Here is a 19659-nt window from a genome sequence, read left to right as displayed (position 1 = left end):
TGTTTGTTCCTTTTACTCTCATTACTGAATACCAGAACCAGAATTTGGATACAAGAAACTGTTAAACCAACTACATTGTTTCTTTTTAAAATTTATTTTAGTTTTGTAAATATGCTATCGGAACACACTGTCTTTGATGTTCATTCTTGCTGTGTGTGCAGGTGTCAAAAGCCATCCTGTTGACTGGCTTTTGAGAGCAGTGTGAATTCCTTTGACAAATCTCCTGCGACATGGCCCAAACCACTCTCTCCTAATTTATGAGTATTTGGACTTCTAAATGTCTCTGTCAGTCTATACCATACTGAGAGGGACAAATTTTTGTCTCTTTAGGCTAGATTTAGAATCACCTTCTCTGCTTCCATGAAAATGAGAGTACAGACTGAACTTATGCATTACGTTGTCAGATTTTAAAATATGTGATGGATATCAAATTATCTTTTTCAGTGGTGGTGAACGTGCTCAGAATGTTCTGCTGTACCGTGAGCTCGAAATCTGTTTAAGTCTGCCAAAGTCCAGGGTGTTCTGTAAAACCATCGAATATTGCTGGTCCATTTTGTGTAAATCTGTTTTTAATAGTTTACAGCCCCCCAAAAAAAGAGGGTCAAGAGAAAAGGAAACTTCAATAACCGTCATGTTAATAAGTGACAGTTACACCTTTTAAGCGACTAGGCAGCAGTAATCTTTCTTGAATATCTTGAATATAATTTTAGAAGTATATGTAACTATAGTTTGTTGCTTTTGTAAGCATCAAAACAACATTTTAAAAGATAGGGAAGTATAAAAAGGGCCACATTGTTTAGGCTACACAGAAGCTACGTGGTTTGATTGCTTAGAAAATAGTAGCAACTCATTAAAGAATGGCGATTCCCGCTGCATAGAAAGCTTCACAGATTAAAAGATGTTTGAGTTGGAAAAGCCCCTTACGACATTGTCAGCTTGCAGAACTATTTCCTACTTTGGATTTTCAAGGCATTGCCTAAGGAGCATTCCATTTATACCTTGTTTTTAAACCTTTGATTGTTTGCATTGTAGGTGTATATAGGGTAATTTAGCCAAACTGCTTGTACATGTGTAATTTAAAACTATGAATTCCTGTATTTCGTTAGACTGTTCTTCACAATCCTTGAATGTGTGGAACAGGGGAATGTAATGAAAGTCATTATTAGTTCATTTTTTTTTTAATACAAGTGTACTGTGTGTTGAATTATGTTTCAGTTAGCTGCACTTTCTGTTGACTGCCAGTCTTTGGTCCAGGCCCTTCAGGAATTGCCTCTACATCTGAGGTTGAATGTAGCTGCTGAACTTGTGCAGGTAATGCTGTGAATTTTCACAAGAAAACGCAAATATTTTAAGTGAAACAATCTATGCAAGAATGATTACTTTAAACTTGGTCTTGAAACATAAGCAGAATGTATTTTACAAGTAAATACATTGAGACTAGCATGTCAAATGGCATGGAATGCAGGATACGCCTCTATCAGCACTTTTTATGCTTTGTTGGCTGTAAACAAAATGCTTCGATGTGCAGCACGTTAAGTTTGAAAGCAGATATCAGTGTGTTTGACACGGAATGATTGCACTGGTTTTGTATTTGCTTCTCTTGTTAGCAGCTGTTAAAAGCTTGCACCGAAATTTTGAAAGTGCTTGCACATTCTTTTCTGTTAATCATTTTAATTGTGATTTACTCTTTACATAGCTAATATCAACATACATGTTTATTCCATGAATAAAACTTACATCTGTGTTAGAACAGGTAGAACTGTCAATCAAACAGGTGAAGAAAATGTCATTTATGCTCTGGTGAGAAACAACAGAATATTAGGAAAAAATGTTTCTTTAGGCTGTGAAAAAAAATGTAAGGGCAAAAGAACCAATGAGACTCAAATATAAAAACAAAATTCTTAAAAAAAAAATCCCTCTGCTCAAGCAAGGTAAGAGAAACATGACCCTTACAGAAGAAATATTACTTCTGTTTGGAGTTGCATGAAGTGCTTCTGTGACTGACACAACTCTGCTTTTCTTAAGGGAGCTCAAAGATGTCTGCAGATGTGATGTCTAAGGCAATCTGCAAGTAAATGTTACTTTCAAATACAATTTTCTTCTGAAGAGTTCTAGTCACGGTCTTTAACTTTTATCAATCAGGGTTATAAAGCGTGTGGGTTATGACATTTAATCTTTGTCTTGTGATTCTGACTGGTGATGTGGTCATCAGATATGCTGCAGTGTTATTAATGCCAGGGCATTCTGATAAAAGCAGAATCTGTGTTCCGATGTGTTAAATAATGAGTTGCCATTTCTTGTTTCGTTCTTTGATAAAGTTTTGTAATTTGGTTTCATTTTTCAATATATACAGCTATACACTATAACTTTTGCTAAATGATTTTCAGCGAACTGTAGTATGATTTGCTTTCAAGACTGGAATTTTGGAGGGAAGGCCTAACATGGGATAATGTTTCTAGCCAAATACTTACATCAGTCATCCCAAAATTCAGAGTATTGATGGGATTTCATTACAGAAGAATTAAAGAAAAGTAACTCTCCAGGAAGTATTTGTGAAACAATGGAACTTGCTGATTTAGCATACAATCTCATATTCTCAAATTAGACAGAGTAAAAATGGAGTTCATCTTTAGAAAGACTCAAGTCCTTTCTTGTACTCTTAGGCATCAACACCTGTAGAGCTCCCACAGATGAAATCTAAAATTAGTGAAGATGGTAAGAGGAGAGAGCTGCTGTTCCGACAGTCTCCGGCTCAAAGTGAAATGGCGTTGGTCTCCCATCCCATTGGTGATTCTGTTGCTCCATCAGAGCCTGGAAGTAAAAATGGTCCTAGGGCAAGTGCAGCAGAACCATTTCAGAGAGCCCATCCACTATCAAAGCAAGAGACTGACCACTTGGATGAAGAACTAGATCGTCTCCTAAATCTAGATGCTCCCATTGATAAAGAAAACAGACCTGTGTCAGGTGCATTATCCTACAACATATCAACTGAGAAAGATTTGAAAATGGATTGTAAGGAAAACGGTAAGATTTCTCTTCTCCCCAGTGTGCCCTTATTTAATTTCCATTGGTCTCTGTTTTGGTGATGTTTTTGAGCTCTTGATTAGCCAGTCAACAGTACTGCTGTCATCATCTCTGTCATACTGCATTTCATTTATCTGGGGCTATGTTCTGACCCATTTGTTCCTTTTCAATTTTAACTCCCCATTGAACTAAAGTTTCACCATCATCAGTTCATTTTAAGCATTAACAGAAATTCTTCTGCAGAACAGCATTGGTCTTATGATTCAGCAAAATTTTAAATTAAAAAAAATTAATTTACTGCTAGCGAATTTTAGTGAGAGGAAGATAAAGTTTTTATGTAACATTATCAGCCCTCAGTTCACTGTGCTAATAGTATACAGAAGAATTGTCAGCTATTTCTGATGGCTTGTTATAAATGGTATTTTCAGACTTTACTAGCATTGATTTTACAAAATTAAGTTTAGTATGGAAACAGAACATATACAAAAATTTTTGTATTTCAGAAAAATTGGCAAACCCTTCCTTTTCTTTGCATTCCTAGAAGTTATACTACCGTTTGTTAGTTTTGATGGAGACGGGTTGCTGCTCCTCCCCAGTCCACAGCGCTGTAAAAGAATTTTTAGCATTTCTGATTTTTTGTGTATGATTTTCTTGCTATCTTAAAAATTAAGTCCAAGATGGTTGAACATGTAAGATGTCACCACAAGCAACATAGCAAGCCTTGTTACTGAAGACAGTCCTGAACTGCTCTTCCATTTCAGTGGTGTGTCATGCTTTCCACTCCAAAGCACAGCATAAATCCCTCAGGAAAAGAATGCCATCAGAATATGGAACCACATCATGCTGTAATCATCATGCAGGGCGATCTGCTGTTGTGGCTTCCTACTCCTCTCCTACATTAAACTCAACTCTGCATTGGACAGGATTGTGAACAGATCGCAGTAGGGGGATCACTTTAATCTCTCTGCTGTAGAACAGGCCCTGTCCCCCTTGGATCAGATGGAAGCCATGCTGCTCTGGTTATGCTTATTAAGCTGCCTCTTTTTTTTTTTTTTTTATTGTTGCTACTATTTTTGGAATATGACTTGCTGTTCTTCAAGAAAGATAGATTGTGTTCAAATAGTTGTGCATTGAAAAGCAAAATCATCTGGGACAAAGAGCTGGTATGGAATTGTTTCCAGATTTTCAAGTCTGTTCTTTTCACTTTTTAGACCCTTTAAAACTAGACATGCCTGAAGAGAAGAGTGCAGCGTCACAGCAACAGCAAAGTACATCTAAAAATGTTACTGAGGAAGAGCTTGAAGATTGGCTGGACAGCATGATTTCCTGAAGCTCAAATTTGCTTATGTGAATAACTGAATATAGCAAACATTACACAGAAAGTTGAATCTACCTTTATCTCCTTGATATTTCCTTTATCTGTTTCACTTTATTTGGTATGCCAAATGCTCGGTTTTCTTTGCTGGCACCTATAATTCTGTGCAACCAAAACTGCAATTGAAAATTGTCTAAGAAAGACTAATATTATTAGAAAGGTCTAAAATTTGTGATGAAATTAGGATTTTCTTTGCTAAAGATGCAGGGTACAGCGACTGAGAGAACAGTTATTTCAGCTTGTACTTGCTCTGTGTAGTCCTTAAATAAAGCTATGAATGAACAATGAATATGTGTGGTTTTAGTCACCATCCTCACGCCACATCTCCATATTGTAGAAAAACGAGAAAGACGACAGCAAAGGTAATATTTGGTTTCTAATACTTTATTGCAGTGGGCACTTTGTATTAGAAGAAAAAAAAAATGCATAATCCTAGCAGCTTCTACTTGCAGGTGACCATAGAGCAGTGTTCTAGTTTGGCCTAAGATTTAAATTGTATTCATTTTGATACAGTGTATGTCTTTTAACAGCAGCATCTAATAAGCTGTTATTGAAGGTAGTATATAAACAAACTTCAAGTGCGATTTCATACAGAAAGACAGGAAAGCAATACAGTTAATGGATCTGTTCATCTAGAACACTAACATAAATAAAAAGTTTGCATAGCTATGTCTACAGAGGTTTTAAGGCACTTAATGTTTCAAGGTCAACAAAGTGTTTGAAAATGTTTTCTTTTTAACTGCTTAAAGCTTTTCAAGCTGTATCTTAATACATTCACTAGCAAATACTGGGGAGAAAAAGTGGACAGCAGTTAGTCAAAATATTTTTTCTGAGGCGTGGCCTCTGATGTTCAAGTTATTACATGTCAGATGTTGTGCAATTAAGACACCTTTTAGCCCTTTCAACTGTACTGCCAAACACTAGGTTAATGATGTGGTTAAAAAGTTGTTATAGTTTCAGACCATGTTTGAACTGGAAGGTTTAAGTTAATCTGGCATACTTTTCTCTTTTCTAATGAAAATTCCAACAAAAGACCTGTTTCATAAGTGGTAGGTACAAAAAGCCTATGAAAGTGTCAAATTTTATGTATGTCTTGAAGTTTAAAGACATTGAAAGCAAACACAAGCTGTGAAATTACACCATGAAAAGAAAAGAAATTTTTTTTGTATAGTGGATCTTTTAACAGTTCATGAATAAATAGTTTCTTTTTGTGATATTAGCCAAGTTGATCCTCATACTGTTTCCGGAAGCAGTCCCCTGCTGGGAAAAAATCCCAACATCTTTCTTGGTACATCTTCCACACAAATGACTCCTGAAAATGATAAAGAGTATTTATTTTAGCAGACACCTTGCCGTTACTGCTCTAGATAAACTTTTAACAATAACCAGGTACTGTGCCTGTTGCCATGGAGCAGAACTGTGAAGACATTGAAACTCAAAGATCATAATTCAAGAACATTTGTAAAAGTATTGTTCTGTGCTTTTCTTGACTCAGTACTGCTGAAATTTAAGCCCTATTAGAAAAACTGCGTAAGTGTAAATCTAGTTATATCAGAGCAAACCTGTACACAATCTGTATATATAAAACATGTTTTAGTTTGCTTGGAAAACATTGAAGTGTTTTCCATAAGAGCTTCTTATTTGAGATAAGATAGAATTAAATCCTCTTTATTTTCTTATTTATTTACATTTAAACAACACTAAACATACATACACAGATCTATATACCTATATATGTGTGTATATATATGGATTTAGACTATAAATACAGTAGCTTAACTACTTAATCTTTTGGGAATAAACTACACCTGGTATATACCAGGGTTTCATTTCAGAGACAAGATTACTGTAAGTGACTTCTGACAGAGTTCAGTGCTGGGCAGAATAGCACACTGCTGCAGCCCACCCCCTCTCTTTTTTTTAACCCTTCCTTTTCTTTCACTTGCAGAAGACTCTCAGGGAGGGTGGCATCATCTCCACTCCTTGGTGGTACATCAGTTCCACCTGGTGGTACACAGCTACAAGGCTGGAGAAGATAAAAATGCTGAAAGATAATCTTAAGAAAAAAAAAAACAACATTGTTTTATTTTCTACTCACCTGGCCAGTATGCTCAGTTTCATCCTTGTTAATGAGATACATTAAAAAGAACCTGAAACAAGCACATAAAGTTGGCTATTAATGCAGAAAACATAACATCTCTGCCTAACCTTTCCTAGACTGGAATATGTGAGGGGGATTGTGCCAACCAGCAAAGCAATGCTATTGCTTATGTTAAAGAAGAAAATTCTATCCTATCCTCCAGCACTTCTCCTGTGGAAGTGCTAACAGATGTAAAATCTGTAGAAGCAGAAAAACACCGTTTAACATTTTTCTTCACTTCAGTGCTAGGAGCAATACCTGAATTAGGCATATGCCAGCTCCTATATACATATGCTCCAACATCTCACCTTGGAAGAAGTTACTATGGCTACTATGCAAGAAGTTAGAAGTGTGGCAAATATTCAGCTGCACCAAGATTTCCAAACGCTGATGCCATACAGCTGATAAGCTGAGCCTGTCTATCTCAGATACCTGTGCTCACTCAGATGTCGAGAGCTTGAACTAATGAGGAAGGCTGTAGAGTACTGACAATGCTCTGTTTATATCTAACGCAACTCTCATTTGTCTGATTAAAGGGCAACCTGGTTAGAAAGATTGTTCACTATATATTCTAATATTAAGGAAATGGCCTTTCCTTATTTTTTTATTCCTAAATTTTTCATTTACTGTGAATTACAGGTTCCCATATACCAATTAAGCAGTTCAGTAGAGTAAGAAAAGCTTGGAGGTTGTAGACTGGTAAAACTATGGATATTAATGGAAATTTCCCTCACAAAAGTAATGTGCGTTGATTTTGCAGTGTCAGTTGCTGTGCAAGGAATAACGCAGCCTCCGCTCCAGGAGGCACACTTTTTTTTTTTTTTTTTTTTTTTAATTCAAGAAGTTCAGGTGCAGTATTCCAAAGCCAGGCTTCTATAAGATACCACCAGTTCAGCTCCTTTGGTTCTGCTGGCACAACGCTCATATAATTATCATTGTTGTACGCGTAACTAATGCCACCACATTAACTTTTTAAATATCCTCTTTGATCTGCTCTGTATTTACTAATGAAAGTAGAAGAGCACTGTCTTGGGAGTCTGGGCAATAGTCTAAACACATACAACTCCCGATTGCTTCGAGGTTTTGGAAAGCTGCTCTGTCACTAAAGAACTATAGGATCAGACTTGTACACTATTTTTTGTAGCTTATCTTTCAGGAATCTTCCAGAAATGCAGTTTTGGTTTGGTTTGGGTTTTCTTTTTGTCAAAGTGAGGCTAATTTTCAATGGTCTCATCAACGTTACCAAGCCCCCAGCAGTCACAATCAAAACTTCCAAACTACAGCAACTTATTAAACTGTTGTTCCCTGTCATTCCACATATCCGAGTTTCCTTCCAGAGCAATAAGGAGCTGGTGTGCCTTCAGGTCTCATTCCACTAAGGTAGCTCGTGTGTAAGGTGAGCACTTTAAAGATAACCAGCAGTGTGGAGCAGAGGAGGAGAGAGCAGAAAGGAATGGAGATATTCCTCAGTTCTACAGAATTCTGTCTTAGGATTGTCAGCAGTGTGTGCACCTAAATTACTCTGGAGCTGAAAGGCCTCTTTATCGTAATTCCAGTAGTAAAATATACTTACAGATAGTTTGCCAAGTTGTGTTCTTGCAGAGTATGTGTTTCAAAGCCATGAGGGGTTGTGTCAAAATAGTCATTGCCGATTCCACAAATAAAACATTTGGTCTAGAAACACAAGTTGTGGTTACAAATGGATTTTAACTCAGAGACACTGTTTTAACTGGTGACAATGTAGATGAATAAGAGTAATGAAAAATGTGGTGTGCTGACTCATACCTCCATATCTTCTCTCACTTGTTCTTGCTGGTCTCTTAATTCGCCAAAAGCATCAATAATAAGACCTATTTCAAATGGAAAAGTAGCAACACTTCAGTACTTAGCAATATTCATATCTCAAGTAGTGTCTGTCAGACATCCTCCACTGTCTTTGGAGTTTAGTGTCCTTACGTCTGTTCAATACATTGCAGAACTTAAGTAAACAAAATTCTAACAGTCTCTACTAAGGTAAGTGACGGTACCTTGAATAATGGCCAGCAGGATAACAATGACGAAGAAGAAAAATGTGATGTCAAAAACAATTCGATACATTTCATAAGGGTCTCCAGCAGGATCCTCAATTTCATCTCCAATGCCACCACCAGCTCTTACACCCACATACATGTGGAACAGGTAACACTAAAAAAGAGAGAGGAAAATCACAGATATATTTACCATGAATTATTCCATTTGGGTTTTTTTCTTTTTCTAAAATGATTCTGCTCTACTAATTCTCTTCACAACTTATAGTAACAAAGAACACATCATGCCTCATGTGTCACACACGCTGCACCAAAAATCTGTTATTGTCTTAACTAAGGTGATTACATCTTCAAATACGCTTACTAAGAGGGGGAGTCAGCATCAGCTGTTACCCTCTCCTTACTCCCTAGCTCTTACAGACTAAGACTATGTGGGGGACATTTTTCTTGTATTTGTTACTGTATTCAACTATATTATATTAATTCCTAAGGTTCTAGCTTGCTCTGAGTAAGCAGAGGACGTCTTTTCAAATCTTGTAATGAAGTTTAGAAATGTTGGCAAATATTGCTACAAAATAAATAGTGACATATTCGCAACAGGTAGATCTATCTGTGTTCAGGTGTTTTCTGGATAATTTAATTTTACAATACAAGGTGTCTGGTTTAGTATATTGTAAATTATTTATGATCAGGGAAACATAGCCTGTGTTCAGTTTGATGCAGAAGAAATCACTTTACAAAAATGATGCTGTGTGCCATATTTTTTGATCATGTAAGTCTTTGTGAAAAAATCTTTAAAAATCTGGATATTTAAGCTATGTAAGTATATCAGAATGGAATCTTCTCCTGGAGCGATATACTGCTGATGTTCCTGTACGAATCAGCTGCAGAATCTTGTAACCCACCTTCAGTCACAGAATGTGGGTTAAAAACACCCGAAATCTCTAAGCCCAGCCAGTGTTCTGAAGTCACATTAGACAGCAATGCTGGTGTTAAATAATCGGCATAAAACCCAACAAATCTGGTCTTTCATAAGCAAACACTAAACAGAACTATACATCCATTTTTATAATGCAACTTTACTGTTGATGTAAGATGCTGGTACTAGTTTAATCAGACTTAAAAATGTAACTTGGAATTGATTTACCTCACTTGGTAGAGTGGTTTAAAATGTAATATAGTTTCATTATTCCAATTACTCCTATTTTATGACCAGACCATTGTATCCAGCTTGCAGAGGGACCAGTTAAATAACACTGCTTGGGCAGTTTTCATAATTTCTATCATTTGCACATCTGACTTGCACCAAGTGTTTGAAATAAAGTTCAAGAACAGCACACCTCTGTTCTGAGGTATTTTGTTCTATCTTTGGTGTATAACACAGGGCAGAGAGTGACTATTCCATAGAAGAAACGAGCTGGTCACAAACTCAGAATATTATGTTTTTAATACCTGAATTTGTGCTGTTTTCTGTATACAGTAAGAAAATCAAATCCTTTTCAAACCATAATACATAGCTGTAGAGTATCTTTAAATATGACGTAACATTCTGTGGCAACAGGTGGAAATCAAATTAGTAGCATTAGATTATCACCCATAATAAGATTTAATTTCCCCCTTTTCTACTCACCCTTGACTTCTTACTTCATGACTAAATTACTAATTGTAAGCAGCAACTAGTCCTAATAACATCATATACTTCATATAACCTAAATAAGGATAGGAGGAGCTTGCACACTTGCAAACATTGGTAACAAATTGGGTTTATTTGTGCTGTGCAAACACAGCTTCTTTTTGCAGGGCTGACCAGTTTGCCATGAAATTTCTTCCATATACTTTAAGGGTTTGCCATCTTCACATGTAAAAGAGTGGCAGCAAATCATATACCAAAGTATTTAGTTGAAAAATCCAGAATATCTTACTATACTGGTGTCATCTATCTACTGTTGAGTTTAGACCACTGGAGAATGCAGAGGGAATTTCAAGACCACTCACATTTTCAAAATGACATATAGCAAGAAAAAGAGACCCATGGATTTAACAACAAAAACATCCCTCCTTGCTTATCATTTTAAGTATCCATTTCAAAATTCAGGATGAAATTTGAAGCATGCTAGTGATGTTTTAGTTACCGTCATCATGTCATCACATTTCATGTCTGGTTCATCTTCATCTTCACTTTTGTTGTAGAATTTGCGGAAGAAGTTGAACGCCACAACAGTGTAAAGATATACTACTACAGCGAGGAGTCCTACAGTAAGCACCAGCTGTGTATGGAGACATGACATGAAAGTAGGTTTCAATTTGATTCTGTCAGAAGAGATACGCTAGCTCACTGTATTGCCTTAATACATTGAAGATGTATCCTATTGTACCTTTCCCAATAAGGAAACTAAAGACAGCAGTTATGATAGCTTTGAGGTCTCCCTTGGATCAGTGTAGAGGTGTTACTTTACCCTGCTCTCACATGAAAATCAAAGGGAAAAACAGTATCAAGAAACTGAAGTTTTTCCACCTTTCCGAGCTATACGCATACAAACTATATATTACTGAAGCAATGTTTCCACTATTTAATTTAAAAGTTAAATTCTAGTGTCTTGAAAAACTGGATATACAGTGAAAATTAAATGATAAAAAATAAACCCCTTTAGTTAATTTGATAAATAATTTAAACTGGGACTTACTATGACTTATCATAGTCTATTTTCTGTTCAAAAGCTGGTTAGCAAAGTCATCAATAAAGTGAATAGAAAATTTTTTAGATAACCAAAGCGTAATTTCCAGGTCCTGCTTTTAAGCAAATAAAATCCTTAGGTGAAAAAGTTTAGCAGTTAATGATACTAGATTATATTGTTTGTTGGAGCTGGCATTAGAAGATGCAGGTCTGGAGAGGAGTTACTGAAGGCTACATATTTTAATAAGTGCAACAATTGGTATTACTCTTCTAAAAGACATGTAAGAGTATTGAACAACGAGCTGATTGTCAGCTTATCACTTTCTGCATATCTGCAAGTATGCTCCCAAAGTGAACATTTCAATTGAAAAATTTGCAGCTGTCTTTCAGTGTTCATATCTACTAGCAAGAAAAGCAACCGGATTAGAAAAAACTAACCTTCGCTTGTTAAGAATGTATACTAAAAGCTGTGGTCTTGAGTTGAAACAGTTCTGTCAATTATGCTCAGTTTTGAATATTACATTTAGAAAAAACTCATAAAGAAAATACATCAATCATTAAATTAGAAGTAATATGACTTTGGTCATCCTGGAGGAAAATGAAGGGGATAAAACCAGAGATTTCATTTGTTTGTGTGATGATACTGAAAACATTCTCCTACGTACTGTTTTAGAAACTTCCTTTCCTGATAAAGGAAGAAACTTCCATTAGTGAATTTCTGCTGACAGAAAAGATTATGCAAACACAAAGGATATATCAGAGTTAAGCTAAGGGGATATTCTTATGCCTCTTCCAAAATGTTATGTGGTTTAAAATGTTTTCACAAGTCTAACAGGGCGTAAGAGTGGGCTTAGAATATGTGTTACTGCATTTGAGAAGGAATGGAATGTGTATGTTTGACATTAAATTTTGGGGAAGTTCTGTTAGATTTCTTAAATGTAAGTTAAAAAGTGCTAGTGAAAAGCTCGGTTTTGTTGGTATGCTAGCTAGGAACATAGAGCCTTTAGAGATCAGAGAATGATTCCCTGCATAAGTTTCAACAATTAGTTTTGGAAGTAGATTTCATGAATGTGATTTTAGCATGACAAAGTGATATATACATTCCACAGTGCAGAACAACCACACCTGTAAGCACATTCTTACTAGCTAAGTATTGACATCTCAGCGCCCAGATCATTATTACTGCTGTAGCTAAGGAGAGATTGTGAGTTCTTATTAGTTACCACCAATCAGTTCATCATTGAGCGTAGAGAAGGAGCTGGTTAGGTCATAATTCATATTCTTGTATTTTTCTACGGTGATGCATTTTTCTATTGCATACAAAACTTCCTTAGCTATCAGCACTCCGTGGTTATAGATTATTATAATTTCATAGGTTTTAACATGTATTAAATGTGCTGCAGAAGACACAATGGGATCTATTCTTTAATCCAATCATGACCAAAACGGATTGCATTCCAACATTTCCTAGGTACCACAAGATTTTTTGCAGTACTGTTACAAAACGCATTCACTTTCAAACCTTTGCATGTAGCACTAACCTGTTTGCCGTTGTGAGTGACTGAAGACAAAATGGTTCGCAATGTCTTGAAACCCATAGCAATATCCAGCAGATGAGCAGCAAAGAAGAAGTTGTTGTAGTGCCCAAGGATAGACATAGTCGTGTACCATGCTAAGTATAAAAACGACTGCAGAGAAAGTGAAAAGTGGCAGAATGTTAGCAGGTGCTAATGTGGGTTATCGGATCCAGAATATAGCTTTCTTTTAGTCACTCGTTATGAAATAAAGTAATACTACCATGATCTGATTTGAATCACAAATTTTTAAATGTTCAAAAAGACTGTATTACTCTGTCTCTTACCATCTCTCCACTGTTCATTTAAGGAGTGTTTATTGCTTAGTTATGCTAATGGCACCTCTATCTTTACATATTTAAATGCAGTCTTCAGCATATATGTTATTAACATCAAAATCCCCTACCTTAAAACTGTTTTGGCCGGGGAGTTTGTTACACAGTACTTTAAATTTTAATACTGATTCTGGAGGAGAGAAAATGCATTGTACTACTCTTGAGACACTCTACTCTGTTTAAGTCTCAGACCAAGTCAACCAGGACACCCAGAAAACCTAAGGCACATAATGCAGCTTATTCTTTTAACAAGCAGTGAACCTGAAGCCGCTTTGACCTGAAAGCTCTTATTGAAGAACAATGGCCCAGTGTGATTTTAGTGCACAACGAATTTATACATCTTCACTTGATTCACCCTGGCCGCCTTGTTTCTTTGGGAATGCTCAAGAGGATGCAAAAAGAGGATTCACAAAAAAAAAAGGAATTTTGATATAAGCGTGGTCCTTTCAAAGGAGAAGGTATGAAAGTAAAGAATTAACCAACCGTGTCAAACAGATGATTCAAGAATAAAAAAGGATAACTTTCTGTAGACTGTGCTTGATGTTTGAAAAGACACCTTTGGTTGCTAGATTGATTTCTACAAAATTAAATGAATGTACCATTAACTTCCAAACTGCTGACATTGTATTAATGGTGAGGAGGTGCATATTGCCCTTTACAATCAAAAAGAAAATTCTAACATAAATTAAAGCACTTTGCTACCACAAAAGACAGAAAAAAATATTTTGAAATGGCTCTGTAATGCAATATTATTTTTGTATGTTTGTTTAAAATAAAAGCAGATGGTGGAAGACATACAATCATGTTTAGAGTAAATCAAAGCATATTCTTCTAAGGCTAACATACTCACATTATCAGTGAAAACAACTCCGAGCTTCCAAATGTGGTACTTTGTATCAATGGAGCTTAACCTAGGAAATACAACATTTTTGAAATGCATCAATGTCAAAATTAAGTATTGAATTCCGTAAGTATAAACAACAAACTAGGTTTCGCACTTCACATTTGTTTGCTGAAGGTGGTGATATACATTAGCTGTTTATTTTTTGAGTGATGTAGGTGCTTCATTTCTCAGAGAGTACTCATTAACTCTGAGCACCCATAAACAGTTTCTAAACCATTAAACCTGGTGGAACAATTTCAGTAGGAGTGATACTGCCGTATTCCAGACTTGCAAAAATTAAAATGTGTGTTAAAAGTAGTGAAATGTGGAACCTGAATTGCTTGAATTCAAGACAGATGTGTTCCATCTAGTGTAAAATGTTGCCAAAATTACTAAGAGAAAAGGTAATGCCTTCTGCAAGATTCTAAATATTTTATTAGCCATTAGATGACATGCGAATGGAAATCTTTCTTCTTGCGTGCCTTAAGTATGAAGGAAACCAAACTCTTGTAGGAGCCTAAATCATTTGGGACTTGGATACTTTCACACTCTCATCTTCACTGATGGATTAAGTCAGGAAAACCTCTCTGAAGTTTTTCTAGATACCTGGCATCTAGATATTTGTTACCAATACTTTTTCTGTCCTTTGGTTTATAAACTAACTCTGTTTTAACACCTAAAGAACTTTTAAATGCTGCATTGATTATTGTTTAAAATAGAGTGCTCAACTATATGAGTCAGCATCAATTTGTGCAATTTCTCTTCTTACTTTTATAACACAAGTATAAGTATGGTTTAGAACAAACGAAGACCTTTTTTACTTTACTTCCACACTAGGAAGATGTGTCCATTTGAATTTTCCATGCCAAGGAAAACATCACTTACAGTTTCAGTATAAAATCCATTTTTATCTTTGACAGTGAAGTTATGCCAACACATAATTTGTCTGTCAAGCTCAGAAGTCATACCATGATACAAGAGATGCCTCTTCTGGTTCGCTCTCTTCCACTGGACTAAAGTCAAGGGCACTTTTGTCCAAACCCAAAAGTTCTGCTATGCGCTCTGCTCCATATAAGTCTCCGTACTTGTTAATAACCTAAAAATAGAAGAAGAGAAGCTTTTGCTCAGAGAAAGACCTCGGTGACATTCACCCTACTTTAAGTCAACAGTTGTCAGAAACTTATTAAAAAAAAAAAAACAAAAAAAACCCCAACAAACTCTTTCACAATTAACACTACTAGAACAGTCAGAACTCCCAGGAAGCCAGGTGGGGAGAGCATAAAAAAGAAAAATAGAAGCATTAAAGGCTATTATCTGAAAGCTTATGTATAATTTGCCATCATTTAAGCTGGCATGTTTTTCTTTTTTAGGGGGATGAGGGGGCTTTGTATCCTAAAGATGACAATGACTGTAAATTAGACCTGTGTGGCTGACTGACAGCACGAAGTTATTTCGAACGCCTGAGTCTAGGAAGGAAACCACAGCCTTCTGTCTTCCTCCCTCCTCCCACCTACGCTGCAGCTGCCTGTTCGCCAAGACATTTACCACAACAATGACTTCCATAAAACAAATTTCAGTTCTCAATTATTTGTATGTTTATGTTTCCAGAAGTATATTACACATAGATATCTGAATTAACTGAATAGTTGATTATTGCTATGACTAACATAATAGAAATATAAAAAGCCTACCTTCCGTTTTACAAATTTGTCCCAGTAATTGTTAGGAAAGGACCTACATAGATAAGGCAAAGATATTTTCAAGTTATTTAACTTGTTAGGGGAAAGAAAAAACAACCAAAAAAGAGAAAATACCATGTTCCTGATCACTGCAGATTCTGGTACAATTTCATTCACTCCACTTCGAATGACAAGAACAATTTCTTTTCATGTGGACAACAGCTGTTATTAACCATCATTCGCTGCAATATCATCTTCCCCCCCCCCCCTTCTTTTTCACATCCACAAATATGATTGGCTACAAAAGGAGAGCAGGCTAAATATTATCACCTAATGAGCCTAACACTAATAGCAGGGTAGTCACTGTAATATCACTCATCTCCTACTTTATTGCTCCTAATCATAAAATCAATACGGACAATGATTTTCAGAGGAAAATAAGAAAGTCTTGTAGCATAAATAATTTTTAATGTCACCAGATTACATTTCAAATAGAGGCTGAACACTTGGGAACCAGTGGACAGTTTGCCAACATAAAATTATAATTCAAAAAATATTAAAAAAAAAAAACAGAAAATTGCAAGGATCACTTGGCAGGGGTTAGTGGTAATCTTGTTCTCAGCTGTATCATATTGTTGTTACTGGATCTGACATCCCAGAACAAGACAAGGTAAAACTTTTATAATTAGTAGTGAGCAACCATGATGCTTCAATAAGCAACCAGTTTTTCCAGGGGAGATCTTACAACAGACACTAGGAAATAGATCAGCTTTGACCTGCAAGAAAAAGATAGTGTTCTCTCTTATCAGTGACTTTTCCCTGATCTTCAACTTAATCATAAAAACTATTGTTCTTGAACTGTCTTATGAATAGCAGTGCCCAGGAATTCCTCATTCTGACAGTCGTACTGTATATTATGTCAAGTTTTGAAGAATGCCAATTAGCAGAAAACACGACAAAATTTAAGGTTTTTCTCTCCCCATTTCCTGGGTGTAACACTGAGTTGAGCAAATATGCAGCAAGGTAAAAAAAAAACAAAACCAAAACCTGCTTAAACTAAAGGACAGTATTGGTAAAATAAAGCAAGTGTTAACATCAGAAGAATGAGATTCCAGAACACTGTTCTGTTGGGATGTGAGGCAAACTTCCCAACTAGTGCTCGATTTTTTATTTTTCTGAATCGAAGTTCTGAATGAAATTGCTCCAGATAAAGGCAAATGGTTCCAGTGACTCAGATGGTATATTCTGGTCCAATGCTCTATATTATTTCTTTCCTTGATTTCTTAGACTTTTAAGCAACGTATGTCTCCAATGGAGCCAGCTTGTGTCTTTTACCACAAACATCTAACGGTACTGGATTTATCAGGGTACCTCTTCTGCGTTTTTAATTACTTTTTTTTTTCACTTATAGAAAGCACATTTCAGTATATACACAGCACTGGGTACCCTCCAGTAGTGGTTATCCTGACGGTACAATACCTGCACTAAACCTCGATAGTTCACATCAGAGGGAAGGATTAGTTTGTTTAAATTAGCCTTAATCTTTCATTCAACTTCAGTAGACAGTGCAACATGCAGAGAAGAGGCTGTACAGCATGCCGTTTGGGATAAGCTGACAATATATCTCATTAATTCATGCTTGGTTTTGCTGAGGATAAACTTACTGGATGTCTAGATAGCTTGCTATCAATAGTTAAAGAAATGAGTTGGAAATTAAGCAAGCTCTCCAGTTTCCCTATTACCTCCTATGGTAACTTTAATAGTATGTGCTAGTCTGTATTTCTAACTGAAATTAAGGTAAGTTCTTAAAATTCAGGTGTAGAAAAAGCTTTCAAGAATTTCTGATATTTTAGACATTCTAATTTTAATGAAAGTACTAAGGGCACTATTTATAATGCACAAAAATTGAGTGTGACTGATAAGATAGATATTTTGGGTATTTGGCAGCATATTGTCACTCTGATGCATTTAGTTGATTATTTTTGCTGGCTTGTTTTTATCAAATACTTACTTATGCCTGCACTTACTAGCCACAACTACTTTGTGACTTGTAAATAATTTTGTTCTTTTCCAGCTTTCTGTTACCATCCTTAAATTATGATACTATTGGGAAAGACGGGAATCTATGCCGAGGTATACTAGCACCAAAACATCATTCTAGTTGTTTTGGTAGAGTAAATTCTGAAAAATAGCCTGTAGACAAGGCATTGTTTCAAGAGAAAAGAGTTGACTTGCTATATTTCTCTGTGTCACTCCTACAGACTACTGCAGCTTACTGATATTTTTCTTCCTACACTTGTATCATTCACTCACAGAACAGCAGGTGAGTCTCCCAGAATCAGTGTATGACTACTACAGTATTTGCTAATGCATACAACCTGACAGTAATTCCTGTCAGACCTACTCAAATTCTGGGGTTGTTATTTTACACTAGATTTACTTCTCTTGTCATATACAAATTTTATTAGCAAGAAGTGGGAAAGAAAGGTAGGACAATACTGTTATACAATACAAATGTGAAATTGAGTCACTGAAAAGGATGGAAGTTATCTTTTTAAAACTTTCTCAATAGTGACTAATATGTGAAATGTTTTGGAGAGAGCTTGTGAGGTAAGATGCACAATCCTTGCAAACCCTAGAAAAATGAAAAGGAAGTGGAATATACATGTTATGATAGTATTTATTAAATGAACAGATAATGCAGGGTTTCACATTAGAATCTACTACGTAGCATCCAATATAAGGTGAAAAGTGCCTTTCTTTTAGATGAACTAGGTGGCAGCTGGACAGGGAAGGTTCTGCATCGGTGGCTTAATGAGCTATAATATTTATCAACAGTTTACATATAACCATTTAATTTTACATACGGAGTATTGATAACCAGGCGATCCCACTGTCCTTTAATATCATCTTCAGATGGCTGTTCAGTTATGTATAGTCCGTCAAATTCCAGCTTTCTAGCTACCTCCTTTTCTCTCTTGAATACAACCAGAGGGACCTATGAAAATGACAGTGGACATTTTTGTCATGGTTTATATATTTTTAGAAACCATGATATCTAACTACAGTATTAAGTACTCTTTATGACACTATATAAGACCAAACATCACACTAGCACCTCCCACAAGCAGTTCGATGCCTAGCCAGTCTCTGAGCAACAGCCACCCTGGAAGTCAAGCGCTCCCCCGCCACCAAGTTTTTATTGCTGAGCGTGACGTTACATGGCATGGAATATCCCTTGGGTCCGTTCAGGTCAGCTGTCCCAGCTGCGTCCCCACATCCTCCCAACATACTCGCTGGGGGATGCACAGAGTGGGTAAAGCAAAGAGAAGGCCTTCACACTGTGCAAGCACTGTTCAGCAATAACCAAAAGGCAGGTGTGTTGCCAACACTGCTTTAACCACAAATCCAAAACACACACACTGCTATGAAGAAAGTTAACTCCATCTCTGCCAGACTGAGTACGTGAGGAAAACAGCTACATATTGAATAGTGAGAATCTGTAAACAACTAGGTACAAATAGGTATTCCAGTATTAGCTCCAAAAATCACTTCGGGACATAGCCGATGTTCTTTAACAAATAATAGATTAGTAATAAGATTCAGAACTTGCCTTTAAGCAATAGTATCCAATCACACAGACAAAGGAGATGATAGTGTGAATAACTGCCAATGCTCTGAGAGCAGGTGCCATGTAACCTGTACTTTCTTCTAAAACAAAAAACACCATGCCGTCCTCCTCTTCCTCTTCATCAAAAGAGTTCCAGAGATTAGAGTCTTCCTCTACGTCATCAAGTGGCTCTTCTGTCACCTGAGAGAAATTCACGTACATTGAAAACACACAAACTAAAAAGCTTTTCCTTTACTATAATGACAAATGATGTTTGCAAAGCCTGCTCATGGGAAGATGATAGAGCATTAGCTTTGAACAGTAATGTCCTTCATTTT

At 36.2% G+C, this 19659-nt stretch overlaps 2 protein-coding genes across 2 annotated transcripts in view; one reads left to right on the top strand and one right to left on the bottom strand.

Moving 5' to 3' along the window:
* Window positions 1–4659, top strand: part of AVEN (apoptosis and caspase activation inhibitor) — a gene marked incomplete at its 5' end in the record, with an annotated part of 103171 nt that extends 98512 nt beyond the window's left edge. Inside the window, 3 exons of the mRNA XM_082317420.1 lie at window positions 1216–1311; window positions 2664–3024; window positions 4236–4659. Coding sequence (XP_082173546.1) covers window positions 1216–1311; window positions 2664–3024; window positions 4236–4354 — 576 coding nt within the window. The 3' untranslated portion in view covers window positions 4355–4659. The remainder of the gene's footprint in view (window positions 1–1215; window positions 1312–2663; window positions 3025–4235) is intronic.
* Window positions 4660–4767: 108 nt separating this feature from the next.
* Window positions 4768–19659, bottom strand: part of RYR3 (ryanodine receptor 3) — a gene marked incomplete at its 5' end in the record, with an annotated part of 249795 nt that continues 234903 nt past the window's right edge. The window contains 12 exons of the mRNA XM_082318667.1: window positions 4768–5711; window positions 6498–6549; window positions 8113–8213; window positions 8325–8389; window positions 8567–8723; window positions 10699–10833; window positions 12782–12928; window positions 14000–14060; window positions 15001–15128; window positions 15724–15766; window positions 18579–18709; window positions 19325–19522. Of these exons, the coding sequence (XP_082174793.1) occupies window positions 5616–5711; window positions 6498–6549; window positions 8113–8213; window positions 8325–8389; window positions 8567–8723; window positions 10699–10833; window positions 12782–12928; window positions 14000–14060; window positions 15001–15128; window positions 15724–15766; window positions 18579–18709; window positions 19325–19522 (1314 nt within the window). The 3' untranslated portion in view covers window positions 4768–5615. The remainder of the gene's footprint in view (window positions 5712–6497; window positions 6550–8112; window positions 8214–8324; window positions 8390–8566; window positions 8724–10698; window positions 10834–12781; window positions 12929–13999; window positions 14061–15000; window positions 15129–15723; window positions 15767–18578; window positions 18710–19324; window positions 19523–19659) is intronic.

The sequence above is a fragment of the Platalea leucorodia genome (assembly GCF_965183815.1).
Source record: "Platalea leucorodia genome assembly, chromosome: 7".
In the NCBI taxonomy this organism is placed as follows: Eukaryota; Metazoa; Chordata; class Aves; order Pelecaniformes; family Threskiornithidae; genus Platalea; species Platalea leucorodia.
Note: the sequence above shows the minus strand (reverse complement) of the source record. Positions and strands in the feature narration are given on the sequence as shown.